The sequence below is a fragment of the Vanessa tameamea genome, chromosome 2, assembly GCF_037043105.1.
Source record: "Vanessa tameamea isolate UH-Manoa-2023 chromosome 2, ilVanTame1 primary haplotype, whole genome shotgun sequence".
Classification (NCBI taxonomy): Eukaryota; Metazoa; Arthropoda; class Insecta; order Lepidoptera; family Nymphalidae; genus Vanessa; species Vanessa tameamea.
In genome coordinates this window covers 13,794,328-13,811,928 of record NC_087310.1, presented here as the reverse complement: position 1 = coordinate 13,811,928, position 17,601 = coordinate 13,794,328, and the positions used below count along the sequence as shown (strand labels likewise).

General features: G+C 31.8%; 1 protein-coding gene across 1 annotated transcript; it reads left to right on the top strand.

Moving 5' to 3' along the window:
* The first annotated feature begins 1,553 nt into the window (after positions 1-1,553).
* On the top strand, positions 1,554-5,051 carry LOC113394075 (uncharacterized). The gene is made up of 5 exons (XM_026631274.2): positions 1,554-1,692; positions 2,203-2,333; positions 2,903-3,004; positions 4,098-4,208; positions 4,873-5,051. Exons 1-5 carry the CDS (start codon positions 1,668-1,670, stop codon positions 4,978-4,980), a joined length of 477 nt encoding a protein of 158 aa, XP_026487059.2. The 5' UTR covers positions 1,554-1,667; the 3' UTR covers positions 4,981-5,051.
* Positions 5,052-17,601: the final 12,550 nt, after the last annotated feature.

Sequence of the window (17,601 nt, the reverse complement as noted above, 5' to 3'; positions counted from 1 at the left end):
CTTGTGCAAGCCCGTCAGGGTAAGTCCCACCCACTCATCATAATTTATCCTAGCGCCAAGCAGCAATAATTAGTATTGTTGTGTTCCGGTTTGAAGGGTGAATGTGCCAGTGTAACTATAGGTAGTACAACAGCTAACAAGGTTGTTGGCGCATTGGTGATGTAAGAAATCATTAATATTTAAACTGTCTGAAATCAACCCGGTCTGAAATCATCTGAAAATGGGTATTACATGCCAGTGTGGTCTTCGTGCAGAGATATACTTTATACGTTACACACAGTCTGGACTATAAATATCTGAGAGACACAACATGATTGCGTCTTAGAATGAGTCTAAGTGTCGCCGCTCGTTTCCCGCCTAACTAAACTTCTACAAACGCAAGTTAATTTAAAAATATATATTCACACCTTCACAGTATCATCAACGGAATTATACATAATCTGGAGACTACGGGGAATAAAATCACTGAATAATTTTTAGACATAATTTTAAAACAATTAATTAAATAAAATTTTATATTCAATTGGATTTTTAATGGTATTACTTACATTACAATGAAAACTGCAGGAAATTACAAACAACTTCTTGATATGAAGAGATTGATATCTGCAATACAGTAAGAATAAATGTATCGATCATTACGCATCACTATATTATAAACAAAGGAAAGCTAACAAGCCGCCAAAAAGTTTTCAAAGTTGTTTAAAAATAGATACAATAATTTAAATGGTGATAAAAAACGACATTTTGAACATTTACAAAGGATTTCTATTTTTAAAATAACGTTTAAAAAATTAACGTCTTTAATATTAATGCAATGCAATTAATGCATTAATTTCATGTTTGATTTTTACTGTTATGTATTATTTTTTCACTTTTCACTGTAGTTAAAAAAAATTGCTTAATAGTGCATGCTGTGTCTCTCACTGGAACAACTTGTAAACCTTATAATTTTTCAATATTAAGAATATGTATTTAGTGCATATATTTTATTGGAGACTCATAAATGAAATAAATAAATGCAATTAAATGTAACTCATTCTTTAGCTGCAAAGCAAATAAATGAAGTTAGCGGCGTCACTTGGACATAGGGTTAGCATGATCGCATGTGAGGTGGCACGTACGTACTGAAGGCGTATTTCCTAAATTTCCGTTTTAATTCAGTCCCCAGTCTAGACTACTTTTTAATATTTTTCTCTCCTTTGTATCACTAGTCTTTCCGTGGCGAGTATTCTTATTATATTTCGACGCAATTCATTATAATAAATAAAAAGCGAATACTGTTAACAAAACTCTTAATTTTTTATTTAGTTTAATGTTTCTTTTCTTTTATTACAATACTTTCCATAAGTACCGATTTTGATGTCATCACAGTTGAAAGTCTTCAGTAATGACTATTTTGATCGGGAGGGAGTTCTGACTATGATAAGGTACATTATCAAACTCACAAAATAAATGGAACATTTTAGTGAAAATAAATAAACTGTTTGATTCAAATTGACGCAAAATCATGGCCAAATGAATTCAAATAAATTTGACATACAAACGTCAAATCTATTCGTGCAAAATATTAAATCAATTGTGTGCGTAAAATGAAAATAAAAAACCCGTTCATTCTTTGATGTTCAAGCGATATTACCGAAAATGGATGAAAAATTTCGATAACAATGTTGTTTAACGCCCCGGGAGCCGGTCAGTTTATATTCAAATCATATTTCATTTGGAGACAGAATTTTTTTCTTTATTCTACAGTGTTTATATTATTTCAATTGAAATTTTTATTACGTTTGCCGATTGAACAACGTAGGAAAATGAATAGACGAAAAGCAATTTCAAAAAATTTCTAGCAATACTTTAAACAAACAGTCGTATTCGTTTTCAATAATTCTGAAATATTGGACGGTAAAACCTAAATTGTATCATAATGTAATACTGTACAAACCATTTAATTCCTTCGCATATTTTTTTTTAAAGTTGATAAGTATTTTATTCAAATTATATAAAACCTTAAACTTTTTACGAATCCCAACAAAAGAAAATCCACCTATTAATAAAACATACGCTTAAAGTATTAAGTTCGTGTAAGGTATTATTGTTTTAAAAAGGTATATTCGCTTATAGAGATAACAAAGAAATGCAAATTAAATTATATTTGTTAATTTACATATTATACCAAATAAATTTGTTTCTCGAACATTCCAGAAAACCGTTTGTTGAAAAGGAATTTGTTAAACTCTCTATTGTTGGCAACAAGAGTGATTGAAGGTGTAGCAAGAGATATGTACGGTTGCAATAATAATTGTCAGTGGCAGAAGACTATTCTTGGACACACGGTTGAACCTTTTACTATTTTTAATACCTAATTAATGTTTACCTGTATCTTTAATTTGCTCTAATATTAAATTATAATAAAGGAAGATAATTCGGATCTAATTCATGATAGGTTTAAACCAATCGTCGATTGACATAGAAAATAAATGCTTAGGTCAATCTTGCCCATCAGAAGCCCATCCGTATACTTAAAATATAATAAGCTATCAATTTATTACCACATGACTTACAGTGCAAAAATGTACATATGAAAACTCTCGATTAAAATTAAATATATCTGAAAGTTCGACGTTGTGATCACTTGAAACAATTTAATATTATGAAGCACATGATAAAAACTTTGCAAAGACCGAATCCATTATTGTTTTTTATACAATACATCTGTTTGCTGGCCAGGAAAGGTTACAGGTAACTAACAAGACTAGAGAGTTCACTTTTGTTTGCGGATATAATTGTACAGTATTACATATATATCCTTGTGATCGCAATTAACCATACCATATAACAGTGATTATTATCAGTGAATCTGATATTTAAACCAAAAATACTTACTTAAAACGTATTGTGACAGCTTACAATGTCTCGAAGACCATGTTTGGAAGCCTGCGACAGCGGCACTAAGAATGCTATAACCGCCTTTAGATCTTGGCTTCAAGCCCATGAAGAAGCTCAGGTACATACACATACAACTCTTCAAATAAATTAAAACCAACGTTATGTTCGAAATAAATTTAAAGAAAAAAAAACAATATATACATTTACAAGAACAGTTACATTTTATCAGTTTAATAACTATCTTTTGACCACTGCTAATAACTATTGATGATTGTGGAGTGATAGTTTTTTTTTTTTTTAAATATAATGTCTTAGATATTACTTTTAGTGCACATTGTATTTATTTTGGTATAGTTATAAGTTAAAGGTTTTTTTTTTTGTCAACCTGCATGTAAAAATTATTAAGACCCAAAAGTGTGGTAAAGTTGATTCCTTGGCTCGATTCCCAGTTCATTTTAGTCGAAGAGTTTACAAGCGAATTAGAACTTGATTTTTATTTGTATTGCGATCGAATGTTTTTGTCATCTGGTAAGTACAAGAATTATTTCATAGGGGTGAGAAAACTTTAAGGAGAACAATTGTAAAGTTAGAAAGACCGCACAGCTGAATTTTATTATGAGCTATTTAAATATTTATTCGTATCGTTGTAATAATGATGATGTAAATAATAAACACCTGTAAGCCTGCTCTCTATTCAGAGAGCAATTTTACTTATTTTAGAATAACATAGATCTGTGTGCTTGATTGTTTGAATCTTGCTCAAATTGTGATATTTAGCATATAATATAATATACTCTTATAGCTACGGAGCTGGCAAGCTAATTTTATTTATGATTTACTTATTGAAAGATAGTTAGTTACATATAGTTAGTTATATATATTCAAAATTTGTGAACAATTTTTCTAATTTTTTTCTTAATTATTTTTTCATAATTAGTGATGTGAACGCAATCAAAAAAGAGCAAATTACTTAGCACAGCTTAGTAGTGGTTTCGTTGATATATGTTCCGATTGCAATACAAAGCTTAGATTATCATCCCTAGAGTCATGCAACAATACAGACGTAGAACCTTCTCGACTTTTGTTTCTATTTATATGAACTATAAGCAAATTATATAACTACTTGTGGTCTCCCTAACGAATTATTAAATTAATCATCTAAGACAGTTTTAAATATAATACAATATACGTATCTTTTTTCTATCTACAAGGTAATGATTGCCAGTATTTTGGTGGTTGTTGGTCTGTGGTGGCTCGTCCGGACTGTGCTGGCGCTCTTGATAAACCTCATTTGTCCCGTTTTCGTTGTGCTACTCGCTGTGGTGACTATTTGATTTAATTGATTATAATAAGTATCATTAATTCTAAATTATTTCAGGTGGATATTTTCTATTCTATTTTAATTTGGATCAATTGATAATATCTAAAGTAACAGTCTTTATTGATACATTGATGGATAGAGACTCGTCTTAACCCGAGGTGTAGAGTCCCCAACATCCCGGGTGCCGAACGTTGGGCAGATTAAAAATATATTTTGGAGGTGGATAGATCGCCTAAATACTACTTACACCCGGGTGCTTGTTGTCCTTAAGACTGGGCTGGCTGGATTATATTTTTTCTTCACCTTAAACTTATTTCTAAGGAGATAGTTTTACCACTATTTAAGTACTCTATTCCAGTACGTGCTCGTGAATGTGCACACCATATAGCCGAATTTTATCCTCATATAGGTTTCCTCACGAAACTTATGAATAACATGAATAATAGACTCAACTTAAGGAAATAAAATCTCAGTAGTGTTTTTAGTCTTTAATATTTTTAATTTATTTAATGCAAGTTATCATCAGCTGTTTGTCAATCAAATAAAATAATTATATACATTTTCTTTTAATATACAATTAAATATGTTCAACAATGCAGTCAAGTCAAAAATTGTACAGTATTATCATTATATAATAAATAATTTTATGAGGTTGTTCATTACAGGTTTGTATTCCTCAACTCCGTGCTCCCTTACTTGGTCAAAATTACCCTCTACTGGCGAACATTATGAGGGACATACTATTGAAGATGGCTGAAAATATTAAATCCTAGAAAAGTGTTCTTTGTAAAATATGTATTTTTTAAGTTCTATAAACATTCAAGTTATTAAAGGTCAACAATAACATATTTTTTTTATTGTAAACTTATACATAAAAAACTATGTGCAAAAGGAAAGATACAAATATACTGTCGGGAAGTGATCTTGTATGTGTGTGTGTGTGTGTGTGTGTTCGTACAATTCTATTATTGCCTGAACACGTTTCGTGCTTGATTGATCAAATTCACTATTGTAAATGTATGTTCATTTATATAAAGAACAAATAATTACTTTCCATCAAAACATACATTTATTGGTGCTAAATTGTGCAGCTCAACAAATGTAGAGTGTAATTTAAAAATATTATATGTTTTAGGTATGTTACTGTCAAACAATTGTTTTTAACATACAACTGAAATGTGAAAAGTCGTAGAGATATAACTCATACTAGCTGTGCCCGCGACTTCGTGCGTGTTGTTTGAATTTATTTGGATATTGTAGCGTGATTTTATTTTTATTCTATATATAATTCTAAAATAAAAGTGCCTAAGTTACTCCTTATTACATCCGCTATCTGCCAGTGAAAGTCCCGTCGAAATCGGTTCAACCGTTCCAGAGATTAGCCGAACAAGCAGACAGCCAGACAGACAAAATTTGTACAAAATGTTATTTTGATATATGTACCGTGTATACATACATATATATGCATTTAGTAAAAATGGGTTATTTTAATATAACAAACAGACACTCCAATTTTATTATATGTATACATTTAAACAATGATAACCGTAATTAAAATTGTGTTCCATTGTAAACGATTATATCACGAATACATACAGTTCGCGTAATAAGCAATAAGCACATATTATACGAGTTTTATATTATGTTTTCCTTTGAAGCTTGGAGGACCTCGCAGCTTATATTTTGATTAGCCCTTTTCATTGACCCAGAATATAAATTATCATAATGTGTATAAAATCTCGAACATTATAATTATCAGACTAATATAAACCACTGCTTATTACGTCATCGCGATTAAATAGCTAAACCAATCGTAATGAAATTGGAGGTAAAATAGACCCTTGGTAGGGTACGGCTGTGTGCAAGCGTATCTGGGTAAGAAACAACTACTCGTACGTCATATTCAACCAACAACAGCAATATGTAGGATTTTTGGGTTCCGGATTGAAGGTCGAATGAGCCAGTGTAATTTCAGGCACAAGGGACATATCTCAGTACCGAAGATTGGTGGAGCATTGGCGACATAGGGAATCGTTAAAATGAAATACGGTGCCAATGTTTATTGGCAGTGGTGACCACTAATTCATTTGCAAATCGACCTACATTTGCTATAAAAAAAAAAAAATATGCGTTAACATAAAAAAAAAACAAGTAAGGCGTAAGATTAGAAGCATATAAAGTCGCATAAAACTGCTGTTTTACTAACAAAAACAAAGCAATATCTCTTTTTATATCATCGCATAATCCAAAGGTATGAAAAGTAGAGAATTCAAGTGCAGGACCAGCGGCTTTCAATCAGCAGTACACAAAGTGTCACAAAGAGTCATAGTTAGTTTGTTTTTCATTGTTTTAAAAAGAAAAGGAATCATAGTCAACGTAATTTCTTTGCATAGAGCTAATGCTTAAGGCAGAGAAAGACGCAGGTTTTATCTCAATATTATACGGGATGAAAACCGCAGCAAAAAGAAGTCGACAGTGTTTTTAAAAGGTTTATCAAATTATTCTGCATTTGTAAAGCTGTTCCTTATTACGCTTTTACTGTAATTACTAGCGAATAACCTAATTAATCCGAATCCATAATTTTATTTCACAAATCGTTTGAGGTAAAAGCTGAAATATGCATGTTTAAGGAGAGTTTCTAAGAGCCGCCAGCCCTCAGAATGCTAAGTGCACTCAGGAGTCGGGTAGTAAGAACGCCTTTACCGAGCTGTATTTAGGACAAAAAACGGTCAAAATGGCGCTATAAACATTTTTGTACTACCGTTCGTGAGAGGTTACGTTATTCAAATACATGACTAGCCAGCTTAAGCCCGTGGCTTTACTTATCTAGAATAGGTTTGCATAGTATCCATCGGAGTATCTTAATAAAAAAATTTAAACGAGAGGTGACGTGGTACACTCGGTTGAAACGAAGTTGTTTTCACAATATATTATTAGAATTAAATAAAAGACATTTTAATATATAATAATAATTTATTGGTGCAAAAGTAAATATTACAAAAGAATAATAAGTTTTACTCTTTTTAAAGTGCAAATTTTTGTGTGTATGTGAACGTGAGTGAGGATGTGCCGAAATAATGTAATTTGTAGATCATGTTATCATATCGTCATACAAGCTAGAATGTTGTACTAAAATATATTTCAGTTTCTTCATATTTTTATAATAAATTAACAGTGATCGATAATAAATAATGATAATAAACACATTATTATAAAACTCCTGCATGAATTACAACAAAAACAAAAAATAAGATTAAATATCATACATAACAGAAAAAGACAAAGAGAAAGAGACGAAGAGAGGGAAAGGGAAGTGGGAGAAGTGGAGGGGCATGACGGTTTGCCTAACGCGACGATTTATGCAGTTCACTCTACTGTAAGCATTAAAGAACTACATTCCAAATAAACCTTATCACCGCGTTAAAGAACTACATTCCAAATAAACCTTATCCGTGTTGATTCCGTTTATTTGGTCATGTCTTGAAAATTATATCAATCAAATAATCATGCTTGCTTTACCACAAGCTGTTTATCTAAATAATTTATAACAAAGAGCGTGTCTTTCATGTATAAAATACACAGCCAGCATTAATATTTAGGACATATACATTAAGGATTCATACGTAAGTAAACAGCTTGTATGAGATAACTATTTAATATAAATAGTATCATTAAATATTAAATAATAATTACTTGTTACGAGAAAAATGGTTTATTACGTCTGTTCTTCCACGAGCTGCACAGCCAGAAAGGGACAGCAAATTACATCAGTCGTGTCGCAGTCGAACATTACTTAAACTAAGGTCGCGAACTCACAGCTGACTCAGCCGTGTGCTGTTTCACGAATAATTGTTTTGAACTTTAAATTTTTTTTAGTCGGTATTTATGTACTAATTGTACAATAAATATGTTCATCTGTAGACGCGTATCTTCTAAACTACTTATCATAGTTCGACAAATGATATATCGATAGAAGCGCCTTCATTGTCCGCTGGTTGAAGGCCATTTGACGTCACTGTATAGCGCCTTTTTAAGGTCATAAGGTTTTATATTTTTGAAATGAACCGTATTGAGTATCAAGTACATAGGCTTTATTAATAATTCAAATATACATGACGGATGATGAGCCTCAGTTCCATCGGTATGGTCCATAGTTAAGTTTCAAGCAGTGGGCGTCGATGGGTAGTGTTGGCGCAACGAAACACAGTAAACCAATGAACTCGTTTATTATTTAAATTAACTTAGTTGTAACTTGGAACGCGCGTCGGTTTCAATATTCGACCGCACTGGCCGGCTGCTGCTTGAGAAGTGTCGAGTGCGCCGCTCAGCCGGTGAATCGTTGACTCCGTCGAGCGCCAGCAAAGGGCGCTAGCGTTCCAATGACATTTCGATGTCAGTGTTGCGACATATATATTACTAATACTCGCTCGCTACTTTGCTCGAATTAACTCAGTAATTGGATAAAACTTATAAAATCACGTCATACTTTTCAGAGCGCGATTTCTACGTAAACTGATTTTAGATTTTAAACTTTTACTAAATGGTGAATTGTCTGAATTTATACGCTTTGTAGAACTGATCTGTATTTTTTTCTTCAAATACTTCGACTATTCTTCCACGCATTTTATTTTGGGGTCACCAGTTCTATTACAACCCGACTAATTATTTTTCCCTGCTGTCGTATTTAAGTTGTGTCACTGCATTATAAATACACAAAAGCTACTAACGGCATTTTAATTTTTATTAATAAAGCAATGCAATACGGCTAGATTCATCACATTTAAGCAACCACTAAACGCAAATTATATGTGCTTTGAAAATTTGAAAAACATTTTTAGTACGATGACAAATTTTAGATATCTTATTTTTTTTACATTACATTAACAGCCTGTAAATTTCCCACTGCTGGGCTAAGACCTCCTCTCCTAGGGAAAAGGTTTTGGAGCATATTCCACCACGCTGCTCCAATACGGTTAGGTGGATACACATGTGGCAGAATTTCTTTAAATTAGACACATGCAAGTTTCCTCACGATGTTTTCCTTCACCGCCGAGACGAAATGAATTATAAACACAAATTAAGCACATGAAAATTCAGTGGTGCTTGCCTGGGTTTGAACCCACAATCATCGGTTAAGATGCGCGCGTTCTAACCACTGGGCCATCTCAGCTATCTTATAATGTCATGCATTTAAATTAATTTGTTTATCTTTATTCCTTCTTGTATTTCTATATAAAGATACAACGTTTTAACTCAAACAGATGAGCGACATAATTACAACGCTCAACGCAATCAATGAATTGCGACGTACAGTCAGTGTCATATATGAAGTAACAAATAGGATTACCAAAAGCATAGGAACGTCTCGAGTGATCAATAATATTCATACGTGTAAATTCGTCTAATCTGAAGTGTTATTTTATATATGACACTGACTGTACGAATATAAACAAGCTATATCAAATTATGATCACTTATGCAGAATTTATTTGTTACAAAGAAATTGCATCGGCCGCTGAAAAGTCGGGTATCGCTGGTTTTTTAGTGGGTATTCCGGTGTACTTTGCGCAGTTCTAGGCACCGGCGAGTCCCACTCTTCCAGTCACTTCACGTGGGGGAAAAGCGTAATGCGATTTTCCAACGAGAAAAAAAAAGTATAGAGGCGTTTATAACATATCTTCTGTCATTTGTGTATTCAAAAGTCAAGTCCGTCAAAAATCAGGCTCATCCATGGTTGTTCAAATGTCACATGTTAAGTTACAAGCGATTTTTTTTTTTATTTAAACAAAATATTTGTAACTTTATTTCCCGTAAGATTTCATTGAGAAAGAATACAAAATATCTTAACTCGGACTCCATGTGCACCGTAAATGAGTGTAGCTTTTCATAACTCAACTCTTAAGTAACGCTAAAGTGACACGGGCAATCGGTAAAGGTTAAAATAAAATATTTCACAGGCGCAGATGTAGGCGTAGCTTTAAAGTCGATTCCACGATGCGGTTGCCTTTATTCTGCTCGGTTGCACAGGTGTGTTCATTCCAGCACAATTTGCATTAGTAATTTGTAGATTACAGTGACACTCAGTCTAAGTTACTAAACCGTCTTTCCTAACTCATTTCATTTATCCGGTTGTAATAAAGTCCATATGTAAACAAAGTTTGAAACTTTCCTTTATGTACGTAGTTTGGATGACAGTATATAATTTGGTAACGTCAAGATGATCTGATACGGGAGCCTGGGATGGATCAATGAACTCTTCAATGGCTTCTAAGCCTCATCGAGTTAAGGTTTTCGTTGTTTGTTAACAAAATCTATTACCCACAAGATTAGGTAGATATTGGCTACAAATATACATTAAATTGAGAAAAGCGCGTTTTTATACCAAAACAAATTCAAAAATAATTGAGCAAAGTAGAATAATAAATAGGCAAGCAATCGCCATGACGGAAAATGTTGCCATACATTGAGGCTCTTGTTAAATCATAGACAAATGTATACTATATAGAATATTGATTTATGTCTCTACAATAAGGGTACCTAGTTACCTAAATGGACCTACTTATAATAAATTTGTTATTGACATTTAGTACATTAAACACCTACTGGTAACCAAATAAAAGATTTAGACATATGTGAGTCGCCCTCATTAACAGCCTATAAATTTCCCACTGCTGGGCTAAGGCCTCCTCTCCCTTTGAAGAGAAGGTTTGGAGCATATTCCACCACGCTGCTCCAATGTCGCCCTCAGTTCAATCGAAAAATAAATAATTTTATTTGTGTTTAATTCTAATTTTATGGCTTATCATATTGGTTTTATTCATTATTATTCATTATATAATAGTTAAAAAAATGTATTATAATTCTTATTTTTTATTATTGCTTATGTTAATTTATATTTTTTATACATACATTGTGTACTATGATATTGCATGGTAAGACTACCTCTAAGTAGTAGAACTTTTGCCTTGATAATTTTGAAATGTAATTTTTTTTTTTATTTTAGATGTAATATTGTATCTACTCTTGGTTTTCCTAATGAAAAATAAAATTAAACTATTAAAGTAGATTGTGTACATTTTTTAAAAATAACTTCACAATCTGCTCTACTATTTATTACTTGCCAAATATGTTAATCTAACTTCAAGAGCATTTCAAAGAGTGATAAAAATACTAATATTCAAATCGAATTAAGCATTTTGATGACAGTTTATATATGATCTTATATGTTGTATATACAGGGTCATTGGTAATTCGACGTATTCCCGTTAGGAGGTGATAGGGGTGATTATTTGCGATAATTTTAACCCCCATATGCGTGATGCAAAAGTTAACCATTTTTGAGTTATCACGTTTTTTATATTTTTTCAAAATAAGTCAAAAATGCAACTTGAATAATTTATTTAAAAAAAAGTATCAATTAAAATCCATTTTTTTTCTGATTTATAAAAACGAATAAACACTGGTTATTTGTCAATATTAAAACAATAATTATCGGTCCAAATTTAAAAATGCGAGACGGAAAAAGATATTATTTCAATTTTTTTTCCACAAAAATGCCTTAAAAACAAAAAAAAACATTATGAAACTTCTCCTGCAGATTATTTTAAAAACATAACCGTTTTATCAGCTCTCCAACATAAACTGATACATCGGGTAGCCGGTGAAGAGAGGATAAAAAAGCGCATCAAATATGATACAGAATAATTTACGGTAGTCGAGTACAAAATTTTATTTTAAATTTTGTATTTTACTTTTATTTACATTGGGTATTGTTTTTAATTAATTTTGTGTGAATTTTAAAGAGCGAACTTTAGTCTGAATTCGTTCATGTTCGAATACAAATTTCCACCAGCGTCCTTTGTGGTCATTTTATTTCGGTTGTTTTGAAATAAGATCCTAGTTATTACACATTTTTGGAGAGCTGATAAAACGGTTATGTTTTTAAAATAATCTGCAGGAGGTTTTATATCGTTTTTTTTTTTGCTTTTAAAGCATTTCTGTCGAAAAAAATTAAAAAAAAAAATTTAAATAATATCTTTTTCCGTCTCGCATTTTTAAATTTGGACGGATAATTATTGTTTTAAAACAACAAGACATTCAAAATATCGAGTTCCACCTAATAAAACTCAAAAACATGGTAAATATCCCGTTTTAAATATTTGTAGTTATAAAAATAACCATGTCAATTTAAAATCTTATAAAAATAATGTATTTCTTCATAGAGTAGATAGATGGACATGAAATATCCCACGTGATTTAAGTAATCACCATGTAAAAAGTATGTCACCAACGCGCCATCAACAATGGGAAAATGAGTCTATATCTCGATATCTCCAAATTACCTGAGTTCATTATTTAAAGATGTCGATATAATTCCTGGCTTACAAGTTTTAAGCTAATTACAGCAGCAAGAGCTGTATAAATACCGTAACAGAAATGCCATTCACAGCGAGCGAGATTACAAAGCTTATGTTTTAAAAAAGGTCATATGCTCGAAATTCATTTGCATAATAATAGTTTCATTTTGAACCCAGCGCATGCACCGACTCCGATGAATACACGGCCGCCGTGCTCTCACGCGGTACTCTGTTGCTTTACAAATAAAACTTCATGAAACTTCTGATTTAAAATTTTTGTACGCGTTTGTAATTATTATACCTAATTGGCTTAGTAGATAAATTAAATTTATGCTTTCATGGAGTCATTAATTCGTAAGGAAGTCTTGATTATTTTGATTAGGTAAAAAGTCTAGTCTAGTCTAAGTTCTATTGTCTAGAAATCGAGGTATTTTTGCTAAACCTGAGCTGAAAAAACTGTAGTCCTTTCCAACCATAAGAGGACAAAAGCCAAATAAACAGTAATTGACGTTTTATCATTGGTTGAGAGTTTGAGTAATATATGATATTCATTATGGATTTGCGAAAAAGTGGCGTGCTGAATATCGACGACACTGTTGTCGGAACTGTCCTTGTCGACTGAACAACTGAACTTGTCGGTAGTTCTGAGGATAGCGCTGTATTATAAATAAAGATATACTCATGAAGAACTTTTGGCAGTGTACAATATAGCTGAACTAATAGATCATTGTATGGAATACTTATATAGTTTTTTTTTTTTTTTTTAGTTTTTCCTTCGATTAATAAGCCACATGCAGTAACATAAATAAAGCGAAACAAAATAGTTCAAGGGCTTAACAATCTCATAGTCCACACCCCTTTCTCGCACGAGCGCGCCTGGAGTCGAAACTAAAATTATAATATAATTTATATTGGAGTATCATCTTATAATTACCAACTGAATAAAACGGTTTTATAACAACATATTCAACAATTTCAAAACTTAATACAAAATGCAAACTTATATTAATTTAATAATAATACAATTTTGATACCTATAATGAACAGGATTAAGCGTATTTAGAGGCGATACTGTCAGGATTGTTCGACTGAGCCATTATCACCAACTGCAGATTTGTGTTAATTGTTGCTAGTTCGGGTTAAGCTGAGACAAAACCAGTGCCGTGGCACCTAATCACTTAAGACGTCTGTTTGAATTGCGTATATTGAGATACGATTGTATTAATTTACAATTATAACACAGTCGCCGGTATTGGAAATATATTTAACGTTTGTAAATACACGAACCCATGCAAGCATCGCTGAATTTTCGTGAGCTTAATTTTTATTTTTTCATCTCGCAACATTCAAGGAAATCATCGTGAGACAACCTCCACGTGTAGATTCAATATCTACCACAACGGCACATGTGTGTAGTGGATTAAAATTTTCCCCAAAAACACAAAAATAGGTCGTAAGCCCTATAATATAACAGCCTGTCATTATCCCACTGCTGGGACAATTTATTGGGCTGGTTTTTTTTAAGTAAACTCTTATTAAAACGTCTGTAATACATCTTTACATACGGGTAGAGCTGTAATATAATAAAAATATTATCTACTAGATTACACCCACATTATAGGGGAGGGGGGGGGGGGGCGTTAGTATGGAGTTAAGATTGCCTCACACCAAATTTCATCAAATTCGCTACAGTGGTTTATCCATGAAAGAGTCACAGATAGACAGAGTTACTTTCGCATTTAAAATATTAGAATATATATATAAAAATAGGTAAATAAAAAACAATTAATTACTTATGTGTCCCTTGTGTATGTTAAGAGATATTTTTTGTTGTGTTTAATATGAATGAGCTTTAGCACTAAAACATATACACTAAAATAAATAAAGAAAAGGAAAAAATTCTTTAAAAAATACTTATTATATAAACATCGAATTAACGTGTCACTTGTCTAAGACTCTTTTAAATCTACTCAAAAAAAGAATTACAACAATTAAACCAAGAGAGACTAAGAAATAATATAAAAGTGAATACGTTTATTTATTATTACTTCTAAATTAAATGCAATTGTATTGATGTTGTTTATTCATAAATATCGAACTACATTGTACAAACATTCAAACGTACTCTGAATGGAACAAAACAAGATTGGTTCTGGACGTCGATTGAGAGAAATGTGATTGGAATGCATTCGTAAACAAAACAGAGAGAATATCGCAAAAATTTTCAAGCAATATTGTTACACCATATTATTTATGAATCACAACACTTTTCAAACTTTATTTTTGATTATTTATTTGTTAAGATAAACTGAGAAAGCGTAGAACGCGTCGAAAAAAATACACACACACTAGTAAAATACACACACACTAGTAAAATAGTTTGACGTTTGGCGAGTGTCAAGCGTATCTGTCACGCACACGAAGATAATGAAGTTAACACGTTTGTTTAGTTCCTTTATAGTTAGAAAATGTTGTAATATTGTAATAATCTAAGTTTTTTATGATAGCTGCATATAAAAAATCGGTTATCCGTTGATGTGCTGAACATTAAAGAGATTCTTGATTGCGCTTTACTAAATTGTTACGATTTAACAAAGAATTAATTTTAGAGAGCGGAAAAAAGTTACTGGCTGGTTAGAGAGTAGTACTGCGGCTGTATAAGAAAAAAAAAGAAAAACGTTAACAAAATTAAAGTAAATTGTTTTCGACAAACTCCAATTCTAACTGAACTAATGTTTACTATTTCATTTTAATAATTTAATTCATGTTATATTTTTCTTTAATTTGCTGTTTATCATTTTTTAGATTGTAGTTCATAATCAGAATACGATTATTTTTGATACTTTTAGTGTATTTTTCAAGTCAGTTTTTGTTAATCTTCCACTCATCGATAAATAATTATTTGTTTTTCAGCTGAATCTCCATAAGAAAAAAAGCCAAGGTTTTTGTAAATCGTGAAATTATTAAACATTACGAACATTTGCTATGACAAAAATTACGTCGAAAACCAATACGAATTCATCCTTAGAAGATGTTAGAAAAACTTATCTTTGGCTTTGTCATGTCAATTAAAAAATAAATCTTCAAAACAAACACGTTTTTCCGACCCTTGTTGGGTCTGTTTGGAATAATAAGCGATACAAAGTGAGTCAAGCTTCATAAAATTATAACGTTACATCGGTTACGCTGACAGATGTTCTGCGATGTGTTTTTGATGGCGTCTTCATGATGCTTTAAGAATATTTTTTGTATCTATAAAAATTATGCAAAATATTATATTATTCACTAAAAAACCCTGAGCCTGCGATAAAATATGATCTGCGATAGGTTGAGCAAAAACTCTTTTATTAAAACTAGTGTAAAACTGTTTTTCATGAACACCGCTTTAAACCCACCACCAAGTAATTACACAGTCTACTATATTATAAAAGCTATTTTACTTAACCTATTATGCTCCCAAATGATTGAAGCCGAAACGTTTTATCCCCCCCTTTTAAATAAATTATTTTTCGTTTCCTTTACTTTACTTACTTTCTTTTACTCGAACATGTTTTCCTATTATCTATATGTTCTTATTGTTTATATTACTATTTTTTTTTTGTTTTTTTTTTTTTCATTTTTGTCTTTGTAAATTCTACGTGTATACGTACATTTGTATATTTCGATTTATTTTAAATAAAATAAAAACCAAAGCTGTTTAAAAATTAGTATGTTTTGTTGTGGCTTAAATTTTAGATGTGACTTATGAACCTTTTAATAATATATGACGGAGAATAAGCTTATTCATTTTTATTTGTCATATACCTATACGTGTTATGTTTTTATAGGTGGACTGACAAACGCGCTACCCGATGGTCAGTTGGTAAGATAGTGGTAAGATGGTAAGATGGTAAACAAAAAACATTAGTAAAGTAAGTAATATTAATGGTTTCTCACCATACCAATGCACCAACCTTGTGATCAAGATATATTATACCTCTTATGCCTGTAGTTACACTGCCTTGCTCACCGGCTCACCTTTCAAACTGGAATACAACAACAGTATTGCTGTTTGCCCGTAGAACATAATATAATGCACGAAGCCCAACCAGCAAGTGAATGTAGGCCCTGAATTATGCATTTTATTCATAAGTCGGTTTCACAATTAAAAAAACGCGTTATGCAAAAACATCGGCGGTTGTAATGTTCTAAGTGAGTTCCGTATTCGATAGGTGGCGTTGTACGCTTTTAAATCGCGCTATCATCAGACTTACAGTAAAACTTTAGTATCGCAATATGATTCAATATGATGTCAACAAAATTCGCTCAATAGCTTAATATTTTTGAAATGCTAAAGTTCTTGAGTGAACATTGGCGTTAATACATTTATACCAAAACAGCTCAAATTTAATTAATTATAAGATACATTAATTGATTGACTTCGACTCACAAATTATTGCAGTGAGGTAAAACCATACTGGCTGAACTATATATACGATAATTCCAAAAATATATATTTTGAAAAAATTAAGTTTTGAAACTGTGTTGAAAAAATACTGCGCACCAAGAAGAAGACCACTAAATTATCGAAGGGTGAGCCAGATTAACTACAGACATAAGGAACATCTTATCTTCAAACTGCTGGCTAGTGCCGGATACAAACTAAGTGCCGCCCCTGGATACTTTAAAAAATGTACTTTATATATTTTTTATTATTCGAAGTTTTTCGATATCGCAAAATCTTTTTTCTCATTATCTTAATTTTGGTAGCGCATTGGTACCAATGTATATGGCCGATGGTTTATAATTCATCTCGTGTTCCGCGGTGAAGGAAACATCGTGAGAAAACCTGCATATATCTAATTTCAACAGAATTCGAGAAACAACACGAGAAAAGAAACGATGAATCTACCAACTCGTATCAGAGCAGCGTAGTGGAATATGCTCCTAACCTAGCCAAAGGGAGAGGAGGCTAGCAGTGGGAAATTTTCCGACTGAAAATGGTGTTTCCATGTACCTATTTTCTAAAAAAAAATTTTAAGGGGAGTGAGACCACGG

Coding starts and splice junctions, on each gene's coding strand:
- LOC113394075 (XM_026631274.2), top strand. CDS start 1,668: ATGTTGTTTAACGCCCCGGGAGCCG. Junction 2,334..2,902: donor AGACTATTCTTGGACACACG/GTTGAACCTTTT, acceptor GTATTGTGACAG/CTTACAATGTCTCGAAGACC. Junction 4,209..4,872: donor TCGTTGTGCTACTCGCTGTG/GTGACTATTTGA, acceptor TGTTCATTACAG/GTTTGTATTCCTCAACTCCG.